Here is a 16,837-nt window from a genome sequence, read left to right as displayed (position 1 = left end):
CTCTCTCTACCACCTGAGCTCTCGTCTGTCTCGTTTTATTTTTTGAGGATGAAATGAATTAATACATGTAATGGGATTAGAACACTGAATGATTAGCAGTTGTGGGTCATTGTTATGATCAGTCCAGCCATGTCAGCCCCTGTCACAGGGTCACATACAAGCGAGCAGATTGGGTGAGTTCCAAGATCCTGGTGACAGGAGGGAAGTTTGGAGCCACCCAAACCTGACCCCAAGGGCCTCTCAATGCTGGACCAACTACGTGCCAGTCTTCAGAGCAACCCCATGAGCAAGGTACTTTGATTGACCCGTTTTACAGATAAGGAACTTGGACTCAGAGGTTAGATGGTTACCCAAGGTCACCGCAGAAAGCATTAGAACAGGAACTGGAACCCAGGCCACCTGGCCTCGGAGCCCATGCCGTTAACGTGCTCTGTGCCCCACCGGCCCAATGATCAAAGGGTCAGACGTCTGTGATGAACCAAAGGGCAATGTCCATCACAAAGGGGGCCGTTCCATTCAGCCCCACCCAATTAGAATGGGCCGGCGGCTGGAAGGGCTGGATTTCTCAAGAGAAATTGGAAATTCATATTTTTATGTGAAATCTTCCTATTTTTCAACATTGGCAACTAATTAAAAGTTTTTAACTCCGTGATTTTGCAAAACGAAATGCAGCCACAGGCCAGAGTCAGCTCGGAGGCCTCTTAATTTATGACCGCAGAGTTCAGGTAAAACCTCCCAATAGTTCTGATTTGCAATAGCTGGGCTGCCCCACTGGTCCCATCATAGTCAGCCTTCAAAGGCTGGTCATCTGTGATCGTCCCAGCCACTGGAATTCCCGGGACCTTCCATCCCACACGGGTCAATTCCAGTTGGTAGCTGAGGCCGTAGAGACACCTGTCCTCCGGGAGAGGCCGTTCCCTACAGACCCAGAGAGAGACCAGGCAGAGACCCCGCCCCCCCCCTCACAGCCTTCCTGACCGAGGCAGGGCACGGCAGGGCTGAGGCAGGCGTGCTTGCCTTCTTGCTTCTCTTAGCCCTCGTAGCTGAGGCGGGGCTGTTTTAAATTTAGAGGAATAAACAAGGCTGCTGTGTTTATAGGGCTGTTTGAATTCAGGAACAGCTTGAACTGTGGATTAGTAAACCTGGCGTGGTTTGGGACCTCGAAACCCTTTCTCAAAACTCTGGGTTCTGCGAAGTCCAAAACGTTTCCTTCCACATGTTATCACCTTGTTAAGCTTTTGTTTACTTTTACTGGAATGTAACCCATTATGGCCCAGAGCCAAGAACAATGAATTCATCACAGGGCGGTTTTGATAAGGCCTTGGATGTCCAAAAAGCCTTAGGGCTTTCAAATTGGCTTGCATTAAACTTTCTTCTTTCCTAGAAAGAAAATGTTTTATTTCCTTAGGATAATGGAACTTGGAAACTGGGAGCTGATTTGAATGGCAGAGAACAATTTCCCAGAAAGTTCTGAAATGTGGCTCAGATGTCCATTGTCAGACACTCAGACACTGGAGAGCAAGTTTACTTTTCATAGAAGAAGAAGAAGCAAAAAAAAAGAAGGAATAGGTTCCTAACTTCTCTTTTGCATCTATGTGTTTCGTCCATGTGCATTATTCTAACCACAGACCAGCAACCTCTTGCTGGGACATCTCTCTCCTCTGCTCCCTCCAATCTTGATGGATATAAAAGGAGCAAACCCATGGGACAAGCCTTAAAAGGCTCGCCCCGCCCAGATCCATCGCCAACATCCTGGAGCCAGAAATAACGTTCTGTGAGCCACACCATCAATTTACTTCCCGCAAACTCCATGGCCCCATCCAAACTCCAGTGTGACATCACTGTGTCTGCTTTTTATGGAGGGTTCTTTTTTGTTTGTTTCTTGGGTTTTTTGGTGGTTGTTGTGTGTTTGATTTTGCTTTACAAGATTAAATATTTTGCTCTCGCACCTTCATGAGACATGAGACGGTGTTTTAATTCCATCTCCAGGACCCGTCTCTCATTAGAATTCTAGGTGTCTGCTTCCCTATCCCTCCCCTCCCCTCCCCTCAAAGCCGTATGTGACATTTGCACGCCTCCTGCCACCGAACTTCGCCTTCACATCTGCCATGGCCCAGAGCAACAGATGGTACCTGGCAATGAAATGAACTTAAAAAAAAAAAGAAGAAGAAGAAAAAGAAAAAGAATGGAGCTCATCACTCACCCTCAGGGCCGCACTGTGCTGGATTACTGATGCAGGAAGTTTTGTACCTTCCGTAATAGAGAAATGTGACTCCTTTTTCCTCCTTGAGGTAAATGCCTTTGTTGACCTTTCCTTCTACAATATCTAAGTGAGAAGAATGGCAACACTGTAGGTTAACGATCGCATGAGATGCAACGTCCAGAGATGTGTCAGGCTTACAAACAACTTACGTCTAAGTATACTGTGTTAATTTATATTTATAATTAAATATTTCGAACATTATATATTATTATATAATACTAACAGTAGTTAACGTTTCATAATTAAGAACTAAATCACAAATAATATACATTTGTGTCAATATTAAATATTAAGTATTCTATCCTATTAATATTTTATCACATTAATATCATACCAGTGTATACTATGTACTATAATATAACACTATTATAATTGCTACGTTGGCCGACAGTTGAGTTACCAGAAGCCATGTGATTAGACTCTCCTACTGTCCTAAACTCTCATTCCATCCACCTCTTCATGGGTTCTCACTGCCACCTTCACACTAGACTTTCCAAGTGAAACACTGAGATTCAAGTTTGAACGTAAAACTACATGTGAACTCGCTCTCCTTTTGAGTTCTCATTGAGAGCCCCCAATCCTAGACATGGGAGCCCATGATTTTCAGAGAATTCATTTTCAAACTCTAGGAAGGACATGCAGAGCTACACTTCGAGTCGTCCCAGAAGAGCCCGCCAACGACAAGACCGCAGGGCCAGCGGTCCTGGCAGAGACGCCAGCTCCGCCATCTTTTTGTTTGTCCCATTCCCATAGCAAACCTCTCTGATGGTGTCAGTGCGATGTCAGTGGTTTACAGGATTGAAGCCAAGGGTGATGAGTCACGTATTGTTGACTGGGGTCAAAGTCACCCAGATGACCCTCTGCCCTGTGGCACATGCCTCCTGCCCTTGGAGCCGTTGAGCCAGATGAAGACGTACAGAGCACTGGAGGCTCTTGGACCGACTGCTACCCCAGCTCAGATTTTCTGACAACCATTGGCATGTGGATACCAACTCAAAGGGCTTCAAGTTTTTCCTTATCGTGTTTAAACTTTTTTTTTTTTTTTTTTTTTTTTTTTTGCGGTACGCGGGCCTCTCACTGCTGTGGCCTCTCCCGTTGCGGAGCACAGGCTCCGGACGCGCAGGCTCAGCGGCCATGGCTCACGGGCCCAGCCGCTCCGCGGCACATGGGATCTTCCCGGACCGGGGCACGAACCCGCGTCCCCTGCATCGGCAGACGGACTCTCAACCACTGCGCCACCAGGGAAGCCCTAAACTTATTTTTTTTTAACCTATCTCGTTTATTGCTGGAGATGATCTACATATTACAAAGTTACATGGGCAACTCACAGCTCATGATTGAATGAGGCTGTATAAACCCCTAAACCAGACTGTTTGCTTGGCAAAATTAATTTTGGAAGCGAAACCCCCCATAGTTGAAAGAGCAATCAGGTTACATATTGTAAAAAGATCAGGAGGAAGACCTAAATTACCTGAGCTGACTCTCCCCACTGACAGAGAGCTGCCCAATTGCTACTATCCATTCTGCTCTGTACTACATAAGCAAAATCCGAAACATACGGGCTCTGGAGGCTATTAAATAAGATAGTCATTTAGCCATGACTCTTGTGGGTGTGTCTTAGAAGACAGCTTCTAATGATTAAAAAAAAAAATTCCAGCTACAGAAGAAATGCCGATTTTAATGTGTGTAAGAGATCAAATTTTTGATGAGGTGTTTTAAAATCGACTTTAATTTTCCATTCAAAGGGCATGTTTTTCCTCCTCCAAAGAATCCATTTAAAAATCCAAACAAGTTCTATTTGTAGAAACTGCTCATCTTATGTCTGTATTGTTCTGAAAACAAGCAGCTGGTCTGGAAGACCCTGGTCGCTTGAAAGCGTAGAGACACCCCCTAATATACTGCAATCCGTGGTAACTCCTTTAGACCTAATTCGAAGTTGTTATCTTCAATACCCTGGATCTTTGGCCCTTTTTCTGGTTATTTGCTTGTTTGCTAGTCAAGATATAGGGAATTCATATAGAACCAACTTGGAATGGCCTTTCAATTCATTGCGGATCCAAACTCGACAGAATGCAGAAGAAACGTGTGCTCACCTACGGTTGCAGAGAAATTTGCGTAGGCAGAGTCATTGGTATATACAAAGGTAGAATTATGGGGAGGAAGTACAGTGAGGTTGTGGGTTCGTAATGCTGGGTAAAACAACAAAAGAAAAAAGCACAATGAATGAGTGACACAAAAACAAATGGAACCGACATATCTCTCAACCCAACACGCATCGACAAGTGTGCCTTTCATCCCGCAAACAGCTTGGATTTTCTCTTCCGACCCCACCTCCCTCTTATTTTTTCAGGGGACATTAGGGCAAGTCCAGCGGCCCCGTTCAGTCCCAAACCTAGGGCGTGATCGCCGCTGTATTTGGTTGCGGTTTGCTGGCTCCCGATCCCATCCAGATACTTAGTTGAGAGATATGAAATTGAACTCGGCCATAAAATAGCCTTAACAAAAGGATGAACGGTTGTGATGTCACAAGAACTGATGAAACAGCGACACGGCATGAAAACACCCGCGTGTTATTATGACGAATGGACAAAACAACAGAGAATTCAGCGACAAATGACAAAGCAGTGCCTCCATGCAATGACTCCCAACACCGTTCAACTATCCCCAGGAGTAAAACGTGAAGCCTGGAATCAAACCGAAACGTGCGGTCAAGCACGGTAACGTAAAGAATGGATCCAACAGAACAGTGCGGGGAAACCTGCGTCATTCAAGCGTCTGGGGACAAACACCGATAGAGTTCGAGATTTACGGGAAAATAACACTTGGGGTGAACAAACTTCAACCACAGTGTAATTCTATCTGATAATCTATGGCGATGAAATGAGTTGAGGGGGTGAGGAGAGAAATATACGGATCTTTATTGGAGCTCTGTTTGAAGTAATTCCTAAAATAGCGCCTGGGTCCTAAACAAGGAGCTCTTTTGACAATGCAGTTTCCACTTGGAATGATCTCATTTCAAAGGCTTTAAAGTAAAGGCCCTGAGAAAAGAAAATTAGATGATAACAAGGGGAAACCATTTCTTTTAACCTGAGGTAGTCATCACATAACTATCAGAGGGACCTTCCATCCCTATGGTACAGACTATTTCGAGAAAATATGGAGCCCCAGTGGCCCAGTCCAGGTTTTCCTGTGGCCGCCACTGCTGCCTGATATGCAGACAAGCAAGAGGCAATGCAGAATAAGGCAGGGCCTCCGGTGGCCCTACACAGGAGGACAGCGCCCTTCAGGGACCCTGCTCCTTGACTGAGCTCCTCTAAGGGTGCCCGCAGACTTCAGCTGTAATGCTTCTCAATTTGCAAATTAGAAAAAAAAAAAGGTTTTAGAATCTGAGGTGGCAATTTACGGCAGCACGTGAAGTCCCAGGAATAAGGAAAACACCAGTGTGCTGGTGTGGAAAGCATAGTAATCAGCAAGGTGGGGGGGCGCGTTTAATCCATTACAAAGAACCCGTATAGACAATCTGAGCGCGTGCCAGGACGGCCGTACATAACTCTCCCGTTATACACATCAGTCGTTGGACATGATCAAGTGGAATAAGGAAATAAAAATTAAAATGTCAAAGCATCCCAAATCACTCAAAACTCAGACTTCAAAAAAGCTTCTTACTGGAATGCAAAAAGTGCTCAGGGCTGTCTGGGGTTTCTCCTTCTCGGAATGTCTGAATTACTTCAGATAGGAACTTTATCTTCCATGGAATTGGGGACCCTTGGAAGCATCTTAGGTGATGTTGGATCTTTTCACAGGAGGGCTTCCAGTGACGTGTAGAGGAGCTGACAGGTAGGTGTGGGGGGGGGGGGTACCTTTGCTAAGTGAAACCATGACCCCGCAAACAGGGGGGTCAGTCTTCGCTGGCACGACGTTTGGCCCTAGGTTCCAATGGGCCCCCGCTCTGGCAGGCATGTAGATTACCCCATTTGTGCCCACCTAGAAAACGTACATCGGGACTTGTCCAGAGACTGATCCATCATGTACCGCTTAAAGCTGAAAACAACTGCATTTGTTTAAAGGTTGTTGGACGAAATGCACATCTTAATGTTTTGAAGCATAAATTCTGTCCTTCAACCATAAAAACATATAAAAGTTCTAGTAAAATCCCTTGCCATAACAATGATTAGGGGGAAGCTACACAAATGTTTATTCATCTCCGTCATCGAGGCTGACTTCAGAGTGGACGCTCTTTGTTCCCTTGTCCCTCCCAACGGCCCCTGATTCCCTAGGGAAAGTGCATTCCTGGGGCCCTGGTTACTGTCCCCACCCCGTCTACCTCCAGTTGTCTCCTGAAGTTCGTGGATCCCATCCACACTTTCCAACGGCCAGTAATGGGAAGCAGAAGCCAAGACGTCAAACCCTTGGGGGAGAAAAGAAAAAAAATGTTACATCACCATTAGGAAAGAAAGAGCTGGACATAAGGAACCACTTACCACCTCCATCAGGAATTGGGGAAAGGGTAAAAGTGTCAGAGTGACTGTGGGATGTATTCAAAAGGCATTTGAATAGACTCAATACACACTCCCAGTGTTCAAAAAACTCAGTAAATGAGTGTTTTTACAGAATAAAACATAATAAATAGGAATAGAGATACCTTTTAACCAAAGAAAATAAAAGCCACCACGCCTAATGGTGCAACACAAGAAGCACACCCATACGTGTCAGAAAAAAAGACAAGAATGTCCATTATCCCATTATTACTTCCTGCGTTTTAGAAGACATAGCTGATACAGTCAGACAAGAGAAAAAAATGAGGTTGAAGGGCTTCCCTGGTGGCTCAGTGGTTAAGAGTCCGCCTGCCGATGCAGGGGACACGGGTTCGTGCCCCGGTCCGGGAAGATCCCGCGTGCCGTGAAGCGGCTGGGCCCGTGAGCCATGGCCGCTGAGCCTGCGCGTCCGGAGCCCGTGCTCCGCAACGGGAGAGGCCACAGCGGTGAGGGGCCCGTGTACCGCAAAAAAAAAAAAAAAAAAAAAATGAGGTTGAAAAAGAGGAGGAAACCAACGCCGATATTGTGCAGACGTTGTGTAAGGTTCTTTACCAAATACTTCGTCGTTTCACTCTGGTGATAATCTATAAGATAACTGTACTCTTAGCCTATCTGTTATGACAAGGAAGAAAATGCCCCCTCAGGAGTCACCCAGCCGACTGGTGTCCTCCATACGCATCTCCTGCATTGTCCTGATCTTTCTGTTATCTCTCTGCTTCCACCATCCTAAAAATGAATCCTTTCAAAATTACCTTTATGTTCCTTGTACTTTGCATAGACATCATTGTAGGCAGATATGTTCTTTTTTATTCTGCTCTTCTCACTTAATACCATACAAATTATTTGATTTAACTCTCATAATCGAGTTTGGGTAATAGTCCCTGGAGAGGCTACACCATCACACATTGAATTGTTCTGCTAACTTGAATCTTCTTTTGGATTATTTCTCTGTGAACAGTTCCCAGAAGTGGAAATAATGGCCCAGATGACTAAATAATAATCAACTGCCTTGAATGTCTGCCAGATTACCAAAAAGATAAAATTAATAAAGTAATCTTTGTGTTGTTCATTGTAAAAGACGTGTTTGTTTTTTTTTTGTTTTTTTTTTTTGCGGTATGTGGGTCTCTCACCGTTGTGGCCTCTCCCGTCGCGGAGCACAGGCTCCGGACGCGCAGGCTCAGCGGCCATGGCTCACGGGCCCAGCCGCCCCGCGGCACGCGGGATCCTCCCGGACCGGGGCACGAACCCATGTCCCCTGCATCGGCAGGCGGACTCTCAACCACTGCGCCACCAGGGAAGCCCAAAGACGTTTTTTAAGAGGAGATAATATAATCATTATTTTCAAATGATATATGCCTGATAGTGAAAATGAAAAATTATTACAAATAAGAAAAGAACTTGGTAAGTGAAAACCTGTTACAAACAATAAAAGAATTTAGTAAGGAGGCTGATACAAATTAAATATGCAAATGTCAATAGCTCTCCTGTATTCAAATAATAATTCTAACAAACAGAAGAAAGGTTCTCATTTATAAATGCAACCAAGACACTGAAGAACAAAAGAATAAGAACTATACAACATTCTCAGGAAGAAAACAGTAAAATCATGCTAACGGATATGAAAGAACCCTTGAAAAAACGAAGGACTTAACCTATTCTTGATTTTAAAAACCCAAAAATCATAAAAATATCTACTAAAGATGCTCAACTTTGCTAATTATTAGAGAAACGTCAATCAAAACTACAATGAGGTACCACCTCGTACCGGTCAGAATGGCCATCATCAAAAAGCCTACGAAAAATAAATGCTGGAGAGGGTGTGGAGAAAAGGGAACCCTTCTACACTGTTGGTGGGAATGTAAATTGGTGCAGCCACTACGGAAATCAGTATGGAGCTTCCTTAAGAATCTAAAAATAGATTTACCAAATGATCCAGCAATCCCACTCCTGGCCATATATCTGGAGAAAACTGTAATTTGAAAAGATATATGCACCCCAATGTTCATTGCAGCACTATTTACAATGGCCAGGACATGGAAGCAACCTGGGTGTCCATCAACAGATGAATGGATAAAGAAGATGTGATACACACACACACACACACACACACACACACACACACACACACACACACAATGGAATACTACTCAGCCCTAAAAAAGAATGAAATAATGTCATTTGCAGCAACATGGATGGACCTAGAGATTATCCTACTAAGTGAAGTAAGTCAGAAGGAGAAAGACAAATATTGTACGATATTACTTATACGTGGAATCTAAAAAAATGACACAAATGAACTTATCTATGAAACACAAACAGAATCACAGACATAGAGAACAGACTTGTAGTTGCCAAGGGGGAGGGGGAGTGGGGGAGGGATGGAGTGGAGGTTGGGATTAGCAGATGCAAACTATTATACATAGAATGGATAAACAACAAGGTCCTACTGTATATAGCACAGCGAACTATAACCAGTCTCCTGGGATAAACCATAATGGAAAATAATATAAAACAAGAATGTCTATATGTGTATAACTGAGTCACTTTGCTGTACAGCAGAAACTAACACACACTGTAAAGCAACTCTACTTCAATAAAATAATTTTTTTCAAAATCAGGGCTTCAGCAAGAATTTCTCATCCATACTTAATGTTTTGTTGATCCAGTTTGGTGAGAGAGAGGGGGAGGGAGGGCAGGGTATCAATATTCAAAAAGAAAAGCTAATAAAACCTTTCATTTTTCCTTTTCAGCTTTTATTCCAGATTTCCCCATTCCGTCCCTTCCCTGTCACTTACTCTGTGTGTCGGTAAAGGGAAGCCCTCACCGCTTGAATCTGTGTAGGGCAATATGTGTCCACCGATTTTATTCAACGGAAATCTACACCACACAGAGGAAAATTGGTCCCTGCCAATTTGGGCAGATCTCGGACCCCTCCTGCCTGGCCCATGACACACCAAGCTCATTCCACAGTGGGACTCACCTGCTGTCCCCCCTGCTCTTTTCTCGCTGTGCATAACCGACTCTGTCATTCAAGCCTCTGCCCTCAGGACACCCCCTCCAAGAGGCCTTCCCTGATCACCCCTCATCACCACCACCATCCACTCTTTCTCCCAATGCTTTGTTTTGTCTTCCCGTAGGGCTTACACTATAATTTGAACATTTTTGTTTGTTAGTATATTTGTTTGTTGTCTGCCTCCTATACCAGCCTCTTAGCGACTTGAGTGCAGGGAGTTTGTTCTATTTGCACCTTAGCCCCGTGTCTAAAACACAGCCTGGTGTGTGTGTGTATGTGTGCATGTGTGTATGTGTGCATGTGTGTGTATGTGCGTGTGTGCGTGCACGTGTGTACGTGTGTGTCAGAAATCTAGGTTTTTGCATTTGAACTCTCCCCCAAATTTTAATGTTAGCAATTAATTCTTTTTTTTTTTTTAGCAATTAATTCTTAAAAAAACTATATAGGTGGAATGAATGATGAAATTGCAATAATGAGTAAGGAAAAGAATAAACCTAGAAAGACTATGTGATTCTGATGCCCCCCGATTTCTAAATGCCAAATTTCCATTTGTTCAATAGTGCATAAACATTATTTTTTAAAATTATATCATAAACACTTTTGTGTTTGCACTAGGACGATGAGGAATGAAGTTCCTGCCATGACCCAGTGACTCTGAGGGTCCTTTATAGACGATACAACACGATGTTGGTGACGGATGTTAACTAGACTTACTGCGCTGACCGTTGCAGGATACATACAAATACCAAATCATGATGTTGTACCCCTGAAACTCATTATTAATTTTACATGCCAGTTATATCTCAATTAAAAAATAAAAATAAATAAAGGGAACAAACAATTGATTCACACAGGGGAAAAACCCACTACATAACTACGGGAATTATAATTACTATAATCACCTGTGTTAGCCTCCTTGCCATCTAAATGGGGCCAATGAGGTGAGCTGCCCCCATCTCCTGGAAATAGAACCAGCCGCTCTAGGTACCCCAGGGCCAGGAAACTTCTGGATAATGACATGGTTTATTAAGTCCCCTCATTACAGAAGTTATCCGTAAAAGGCATGTTTATAAACTTTTTTCAAGTGATGGGCAATTTCTTGGCCGTCGCCATCTGTGGATTTAGACTTATCCAACATCACAGCTTCCTAGCACTGTCCTCGGGGCCAGAGCAAGAAGTCGGGCAGCCTGGGGCCAGAGAAAAGGATCCAGGTGTGGGATGGAGTCCCCAGTTTCCCCTCTCTGGGCCTCACCTCCGTCAGCTCTCGAATGGGGAGGTGGGCTAGAATAGCCCCTGGTGGTCCTTCCAACAGCATGCTATAGTTTGGCACAAAATGTCAGTCCACAGTCACAAAACACACAAATGCTCGAAACGATTCGAAGTTCTTTTTCAATTACTGATGACACTAAATACGTATCTATGCGGTAGAGATAAAGACCAGGAAAATATCGAGTTCCCCGGGCTAGTATAGAGAGGCAAGGCAGAAAACGAAGCCAAACCCCCAGCTGGGTGTTAAAATCACACAGGCTGTCTGTCTTCAGGAACTCAGCTCACCAGACAACCAGCAAAGCTTCAACGGACAGTGTGCCATCCAGCCAACAGGTATTCACCGAGCACCTAGCATTTGTAAGGCACAGGGCTGGGTACCATACCGAGAAAACAGGAAACGCTTACTAGTCCTCCTAGAACCTTAGAAAGGAAGCTTTGGTGTGGTTGCCCTTCAGGACACTAGGGGTCCAGCCTCTACTGGGGACCCCGGCTCACCGAGCATCCCGGGCATACCTCCCCCACTGGGCTGACCACGCTGTTCTCATCTCCAACAACCTCTGTATGAGTCTGGCCACCCCCAGCTCCCTCCAAATTTGTGACCTTAGTTACCACTATGTCTTATTAGCGCTGGGACCTCGGGCAGAGCACTTACTCTTGGGCAGCAACGCTTCCTCACCTGGAGGCTGACAAAGCTTCAGAGCACGGGGGGGACTGCCTGGGAGCTACGTAAAAGCACCCAGTACGCCATCATGCTGGCGTTTTTATTTACTGCTTCCTGCTCCTTAGAATACAAGGCTACAATTTATGTAGCCTTTCCCACACGGATGGGCATGCAGGGTGTTTCCAAATTTCTTCCCATTGGGAACAGGGTCTCTGCGTGTTCCCTGTGTGCCTAGGCGGATGCCCTTGGGTGGAAGTCCTGGGAATCAGGTTTCCTCCACTGGGGCTCCCCTCAGGATGCCGCAGGCTTCAGGGGTCAGAAGCAGAAATGCATCAGGCCTCCCAGGTGCTGATGCTGCACGGATGACAGGGGTCAGACTTTTCAGCAGGAAGGGGGTTGAGGAGGAAGAGAAGACAAAATAAAAGGACTGGAGGAGGAGCGAGAGGAAGAAAATAAGGGAGAAAGGATGACAGGAAAGAAAAGGAGAGAGAGGGAGAGAAGGAGGGAAACAGGAAGGAAGGAAGGAAGGGGGGAAGGAGAGGAAGCAATAGGGTTTCGTCCATAGGATATAAAAAAAATAGAGAAAAGCACCTAGATGTTCAGTAAATATCAGCCTTCATTTTTATTCTAAAAAGGAAGGAAGGCGGGAGGAAGAAAAGGAAATAAAGGTTTAAAAATGTGGGGTGACCAAGCGGGGAGGGGGGTGGGATGAACTGGGAGATTGGGATTGACATATACACACTGTTGATACTATGTATACAATAGGTAACTAATGAGAACCTACTGTAGGGCACAGGGAAGCTACTCAGTGCTCTGAGGGGAGCTACATGGGAAGGAAATCCAAAAAGGAGGGGCTATGTGTATACGCAGAGCTGATTCACTTTGCTGTACCGCAGAAACTAACACAACATTGTAAAGCAACTCTACTCCAATAAAAAGTAATAAAAATTTTTTTAAGTAAAATAAAATTAAAAAGTGGGGTGGGGAGAACAAGAAGAAAGAGAGGTTGCTGGAGACGGGAGGATTCAATGCGGAGGAATCTCTCGCAGCTACAGAGCGCTGCTGACAAGGCAGCTTAAGACCCCAAACGCCCTGCACTCCGGCCGTCCACCCAGGCCCCGACGCACATTGCTCCTTCGTAGTAATATTTCTACGATCGTCAGTTTTATTATTATTTCTCTGAGGTAGTTAGTTGACCAAGAAATGTTTTTTCTACCCTAAAGTAGGATGTAAGAGCAGCAGTTTCTCTATGGAACCAAGACTGAGCTCAAGCCACTCCTTGAAGCTAAGGGTCAAGGATGCCAGTGGACGTGGGTGGAACCGGGGGGCCGCAGTGTGGCCAAGGGACCACATGGCAAACACCCTACAGCTTCCCTTCCCACCCTGACTGCGGCCGGGGTCCTAGGGCTGCCTTGTCGCCTTCCTGGCCACACACACATCTCTCCTGGGAAACCAGCGTGAGCTGTCGGCTGTGAGTTAGCGACAGGGCACGAACAGCCTCTGTTTGATGCGATGCTAGATGACCTATTTATCCCCAAATCCTTCTTTCAGCGTTTTGGCTAAGGAAAGGGGAGCCTGTGGAAATTCACCGCCCTCACACCCTTTTCAACAAAAGATTGAACTTAAACATGAGGATGAAAGAGACACGGCAGCCCCTGTACCACTGAGACGGCAGGCGGAGGTGGCAGTGATCGCGGGGTGCTCCAGCACCCACCGCGACGGCCGCGTCACTCCAAAGGGGACAGAGTCCCGCCCATTGTCTACCTTCACCCCGCACGGCTCTGGTGCTCCCACGAGACCGGAGCCTTCTCCTGGGAACTGGCTTCCCACCTGGATGGGGCCGGGGATGCTGCACCCGCCATCTCTGGTGGGTCATGGAGTTGGCAGGGCTGCCCGTGACGATAATCGTGGCCAGAGGCAAGCTCACCCACAGCCGGGGTTGTCCTCTGGGCTCCCAAGCGAGGACTTGGGGACGTTAGTGTAGGGTCCCCTCTACCACGCGCATGCCAGCCGAGCAGCAAACAGGAACAAGGGCCGGCAAAGCGAATTCCCGTCACCGTCACACAGGCCTCCCCCTCTGGGAAGGGGCAAGGGAAGTTTTCATGTCTCCTCTATCCTCCCCAAGGAAAGCCTCAGGGTGGTGCTTCCAGACTGAAGACTCGGGGGGGCAAAGGAAAAGCGGACCCAGCCGGTTGGGCGAGGGGTTTCCTCAGAGGAAATGGAGGAATCAAGCTCCCATCGGAGGGATGGGGACAGGACGGGGTGGTGCGGGGAAGGGGGGCGATGCTCTAAGTCAGCTCCAGTGAATCTGTGCTGGAGACACATGATGTAAGGAAGAGACAGAAGATGCTTCACCAGTGAACACCCCCATGTCCTGAATGCCCCAGAACCAGAAGCATCCGGGCCCGGAGAGACCTGCTTCCCCAAGATGGAGGTGCAGGATGGTGAGTGACCCACGGTGCCAGGACAGCTGGTGGGGCCAGAGGAGCCCAAGAAGGGCCTCTCTCGCCCACAGCCTCAGAGACAAACAAGCGAACTGCTTCCAGACCCCGGGCTGGGCACGGAGAGCAGGTAGTGAGCAGACCGGGAGGGAAGCTGCCTCACTTACCTGGATGGGCTTGTGACCTGGTGTCGGCTCCGTGCACCTGCATACAAAACACCACATTGTAAGACACGCGGGGCACCTGCCGGCGAGTCCCATCTCAGCGAGCACCACCTGGGGACGTTACCTGAAAACCACAGTAAGATAACAGCAGGCAGGAGTGCCAGCAGCAAAGAGGCAGCAGCTTCCTCATGGTTTTTGCGGAGGGAAAACGCGATCCAAGCAGAGTTCCTGAGGGTCTGGGACAAAGTGGCGCCTCTAACTTTCGCTCCCTTGGGAAAGGGACATTTTCCCAGGTTCCGGAAAGAAGAAAACCTTCTGTTTCCCTAGCGTTTGTGAACTGCAGAGAGCTAAGGCAGAGGGGTCGTGAGAGTTAATGGGTGTTTCGTCTTCGTCTCCGGACACAAGGGTCTTCGGTGATCAATAAACACACGGGAGCGATCAGACCGGCTCGGGGACGCAGGGAGGAGACAGGCAGCTTCTGATCACAGCTCCCGAGAAGCAATCCAGGGCTGCGGCTGCAGTGCCGAAGCTCGGGGGTGATCGTGGGTCCCTCGCGGTTTTCTGTTTCTGTCAAGAGTCTTCAGTGGTATCCACCCAGGTTCGGAGCTGGAAGTTTCTCTTTTTCCTGGAAGTGGGAGGAATTGTGTCTGGAGCTCCCTCGGGCTCCTGGGCTGGTGCGTTGCTGCCCGACTCCTTCTGGTGTGACTCAGGCTTACACCTCGTCCGTCTGTCTGTCCCCCAGCGCTTGGGGTGGAGAGAGTGAGGGATGTAAGGCTCTCTCCTCAAACTTTGTTCTGTTCTGCTTCTCTATTTATGTCCCGCGGCCGCTGTGTCCTTCCTGGGTCCTAACACCAGCCTGTTACGCACCACTGGGAATTGCCTTCAGGATCTGAGGTTCAGAAGCAGAGCAGGCAGGCACGGGGCGCATACATACGTCAGCTACCTTCCGCCAGCGCCTCAGAGCCAGCGTCAATATGCATAAGTAGAAGATGTACAGCACGCCGTAAACTCTGTTTAGAGCGGAGCCTCGCACGCCCCGAGAGAAGGAAGGTGATTTAGGGGTGGAGGAAGAAAATACACCACACCCTCTGCCCTCTGAGAGATGCCGGCCACGTTTTCTCTTTAACCCTTTCAGAGACGGATGAAACTATTTACAAGGTGCCCTGAGCAATCACACCAATCCCCACAGCCCACCACAGCATCCAGGGTAGTGTTCTCAAGGTCACGGGGCCCCAGCTCCCGTGCCGTGGATGGGTCCTGGTCCATGGCCTGTTAGGAGCCAGGCCGCACAGCAGGAGGGGAGCGGCAGGCGATCGAGGCTTCATCTGCCGCCCCCCATCGCTCGCATTATCGCCTGAACATTTCCCCCACCCTCTCCACCTCACCCCTAGCCCCCCATCCCACCTCCCCCGGTCTGTGGAAAAATTGTCTTCCACGAAACCGGTCCCTGGCGCCAAAAAGGTTGGGGACCGCTGCCCAAGGTGATAGCAAAGTGTCAGACCCTTAGCCAGCCTCCGCCCACTTTACTAGAGACCAAAACTTTATACTGCATACATGTCCACACACACACACACACACACACACACACACACGCACGATTATAATCACTGCTATAATGTGCTATGTGATTTAAATAACACTTACCTCACTGTACCATCTCCAGTGCTTACTGGCTGTGTGCTCTTAGGCAAGTTACTGAACCTCTCTGTTTCATATTCCTCATCTGTGAAATGGAGGTAATAGTTTCCGCTCCATAGAGTTGTAACAAGAAATGAGATGATACATACAAGGCTCTCAAAGCAGCGCTTGGAAAATACATAGCACTCCATAAATGCTAGCCATTTTTTGCAAAGAAAAAATGTCACTCAATAAATGTTAGCTGTGATTATTATTATTATAAAGTAGAAAATAACACCCACTAAATGTTACCTAATATTACTAGCTCCTTTGTCCTGACACTAAGTGGGAACAGAGCCCTGAATCCAAATACTTCCTAAAGAGGATAAGAAAATGCCCTCCAGTTCCCATGGGGGAGAAAAAAATGTGATGTCAAAACCGTGAAGTGATTACTTTTAATTTGTGCCTGCAGCCCACAACCTCCCAGATGATCTGATAGGCTGAACCAGGCTGCACAGCTTCAGCAGGGCTCCAGAAAGTCATGTGCACGTTTCTCTATCTCTTTGCTGCTTGAAAAAATGGTGAATTCCACTGTGGTAATTGCCACCTTTATCCTGTCGCCTGGGCTGATCGCCTAAGGGGGAAAGTAATTTACAACTTTTATCCCCAGGCCATTTCACCAGTTTTCTGTCCCTCCTGTTGCCTGCCTCCAGAGGAAAGAGAAAGATGCACGAGGAGGGACAGCAGAGCAGATTTTTCTTAGTCCAGGTCTTAATTTACCAAGAATTAGACAGACAGATTGCTACTTAAATGGACCTCTCCCATCACCGAGACCGAACCATCCTGGTTTGTTCCTTTTTTAACCGTAAAAGTC

The 16,837-nt window shown here is 47.0% G+C and overlaps 1 protein-coding gene across 5 annotated transcripts in view; it reads right to left on the bottom strand.

Annotated features, from left to right (window-relative positions):
* The window catches only part of ADGRD1 (adhesion G protein-coupled receptor D1), a 144,070-nt gene extending 128,919 nt beyond the window's left edge, over nucleotides 1–15,151 (bottom strand). For all 5 annotated transcript variants that reach the window (XR_004345475.1, XM_032603319.1, XM_032603320.1 and 2 more), the window contains exons 1-5: nucleotides 14,471–15,151; nucleotides 14,350–14,386; nucleotides 6,588–6,671; nucleotides 4,357–4,452; nucleotides 2,204–2,326 (exon numbers count right to left, since the gene is read on the bottom strand). Coding sequence is in view for 4 of the 5 variants with exons in the window: in XM_032603319.1 (XP_032459210.1) it covers nucleotides 2,204–2,326; nucleotides 4,357–4,452; nucleotides 6,588–6,671; nucleotides 14,350–14,386; nucleotides 14,471–14,536 (406 nt within the window). In the remaining variant the exon portion in view is untranslated. The remainder of the gene's footprint in view (nucleotides 1–2,203; nucleotides 2,327–4,356; nucleotides 4,453–6,587; nucleotides 6,672–14,349; nucleotides 14,387–14,470) is intronic.
* Between the last annotated feature and the right edge of the window lie 1,686 nt (nucleotides 15,152–16,837).

Source organism: Phocoena sinus, chromosome 14 (assembly GCF_008692025.1).
Source record: "Phocoena sinus isolate mPhoSin1 chromosome 14, mPhoSin1.pri, whole genome shotgun sequence".
Taxonomy (NCBI): Eukaryota; Metazoa; Chordata; class Mammalia; order Artiodactyla; family Phocoenidae; genus Phocoena; species Phocoena sinus.
This window is presented reverse-complemented; position numbering and strand designations above follow the sequence as displayed.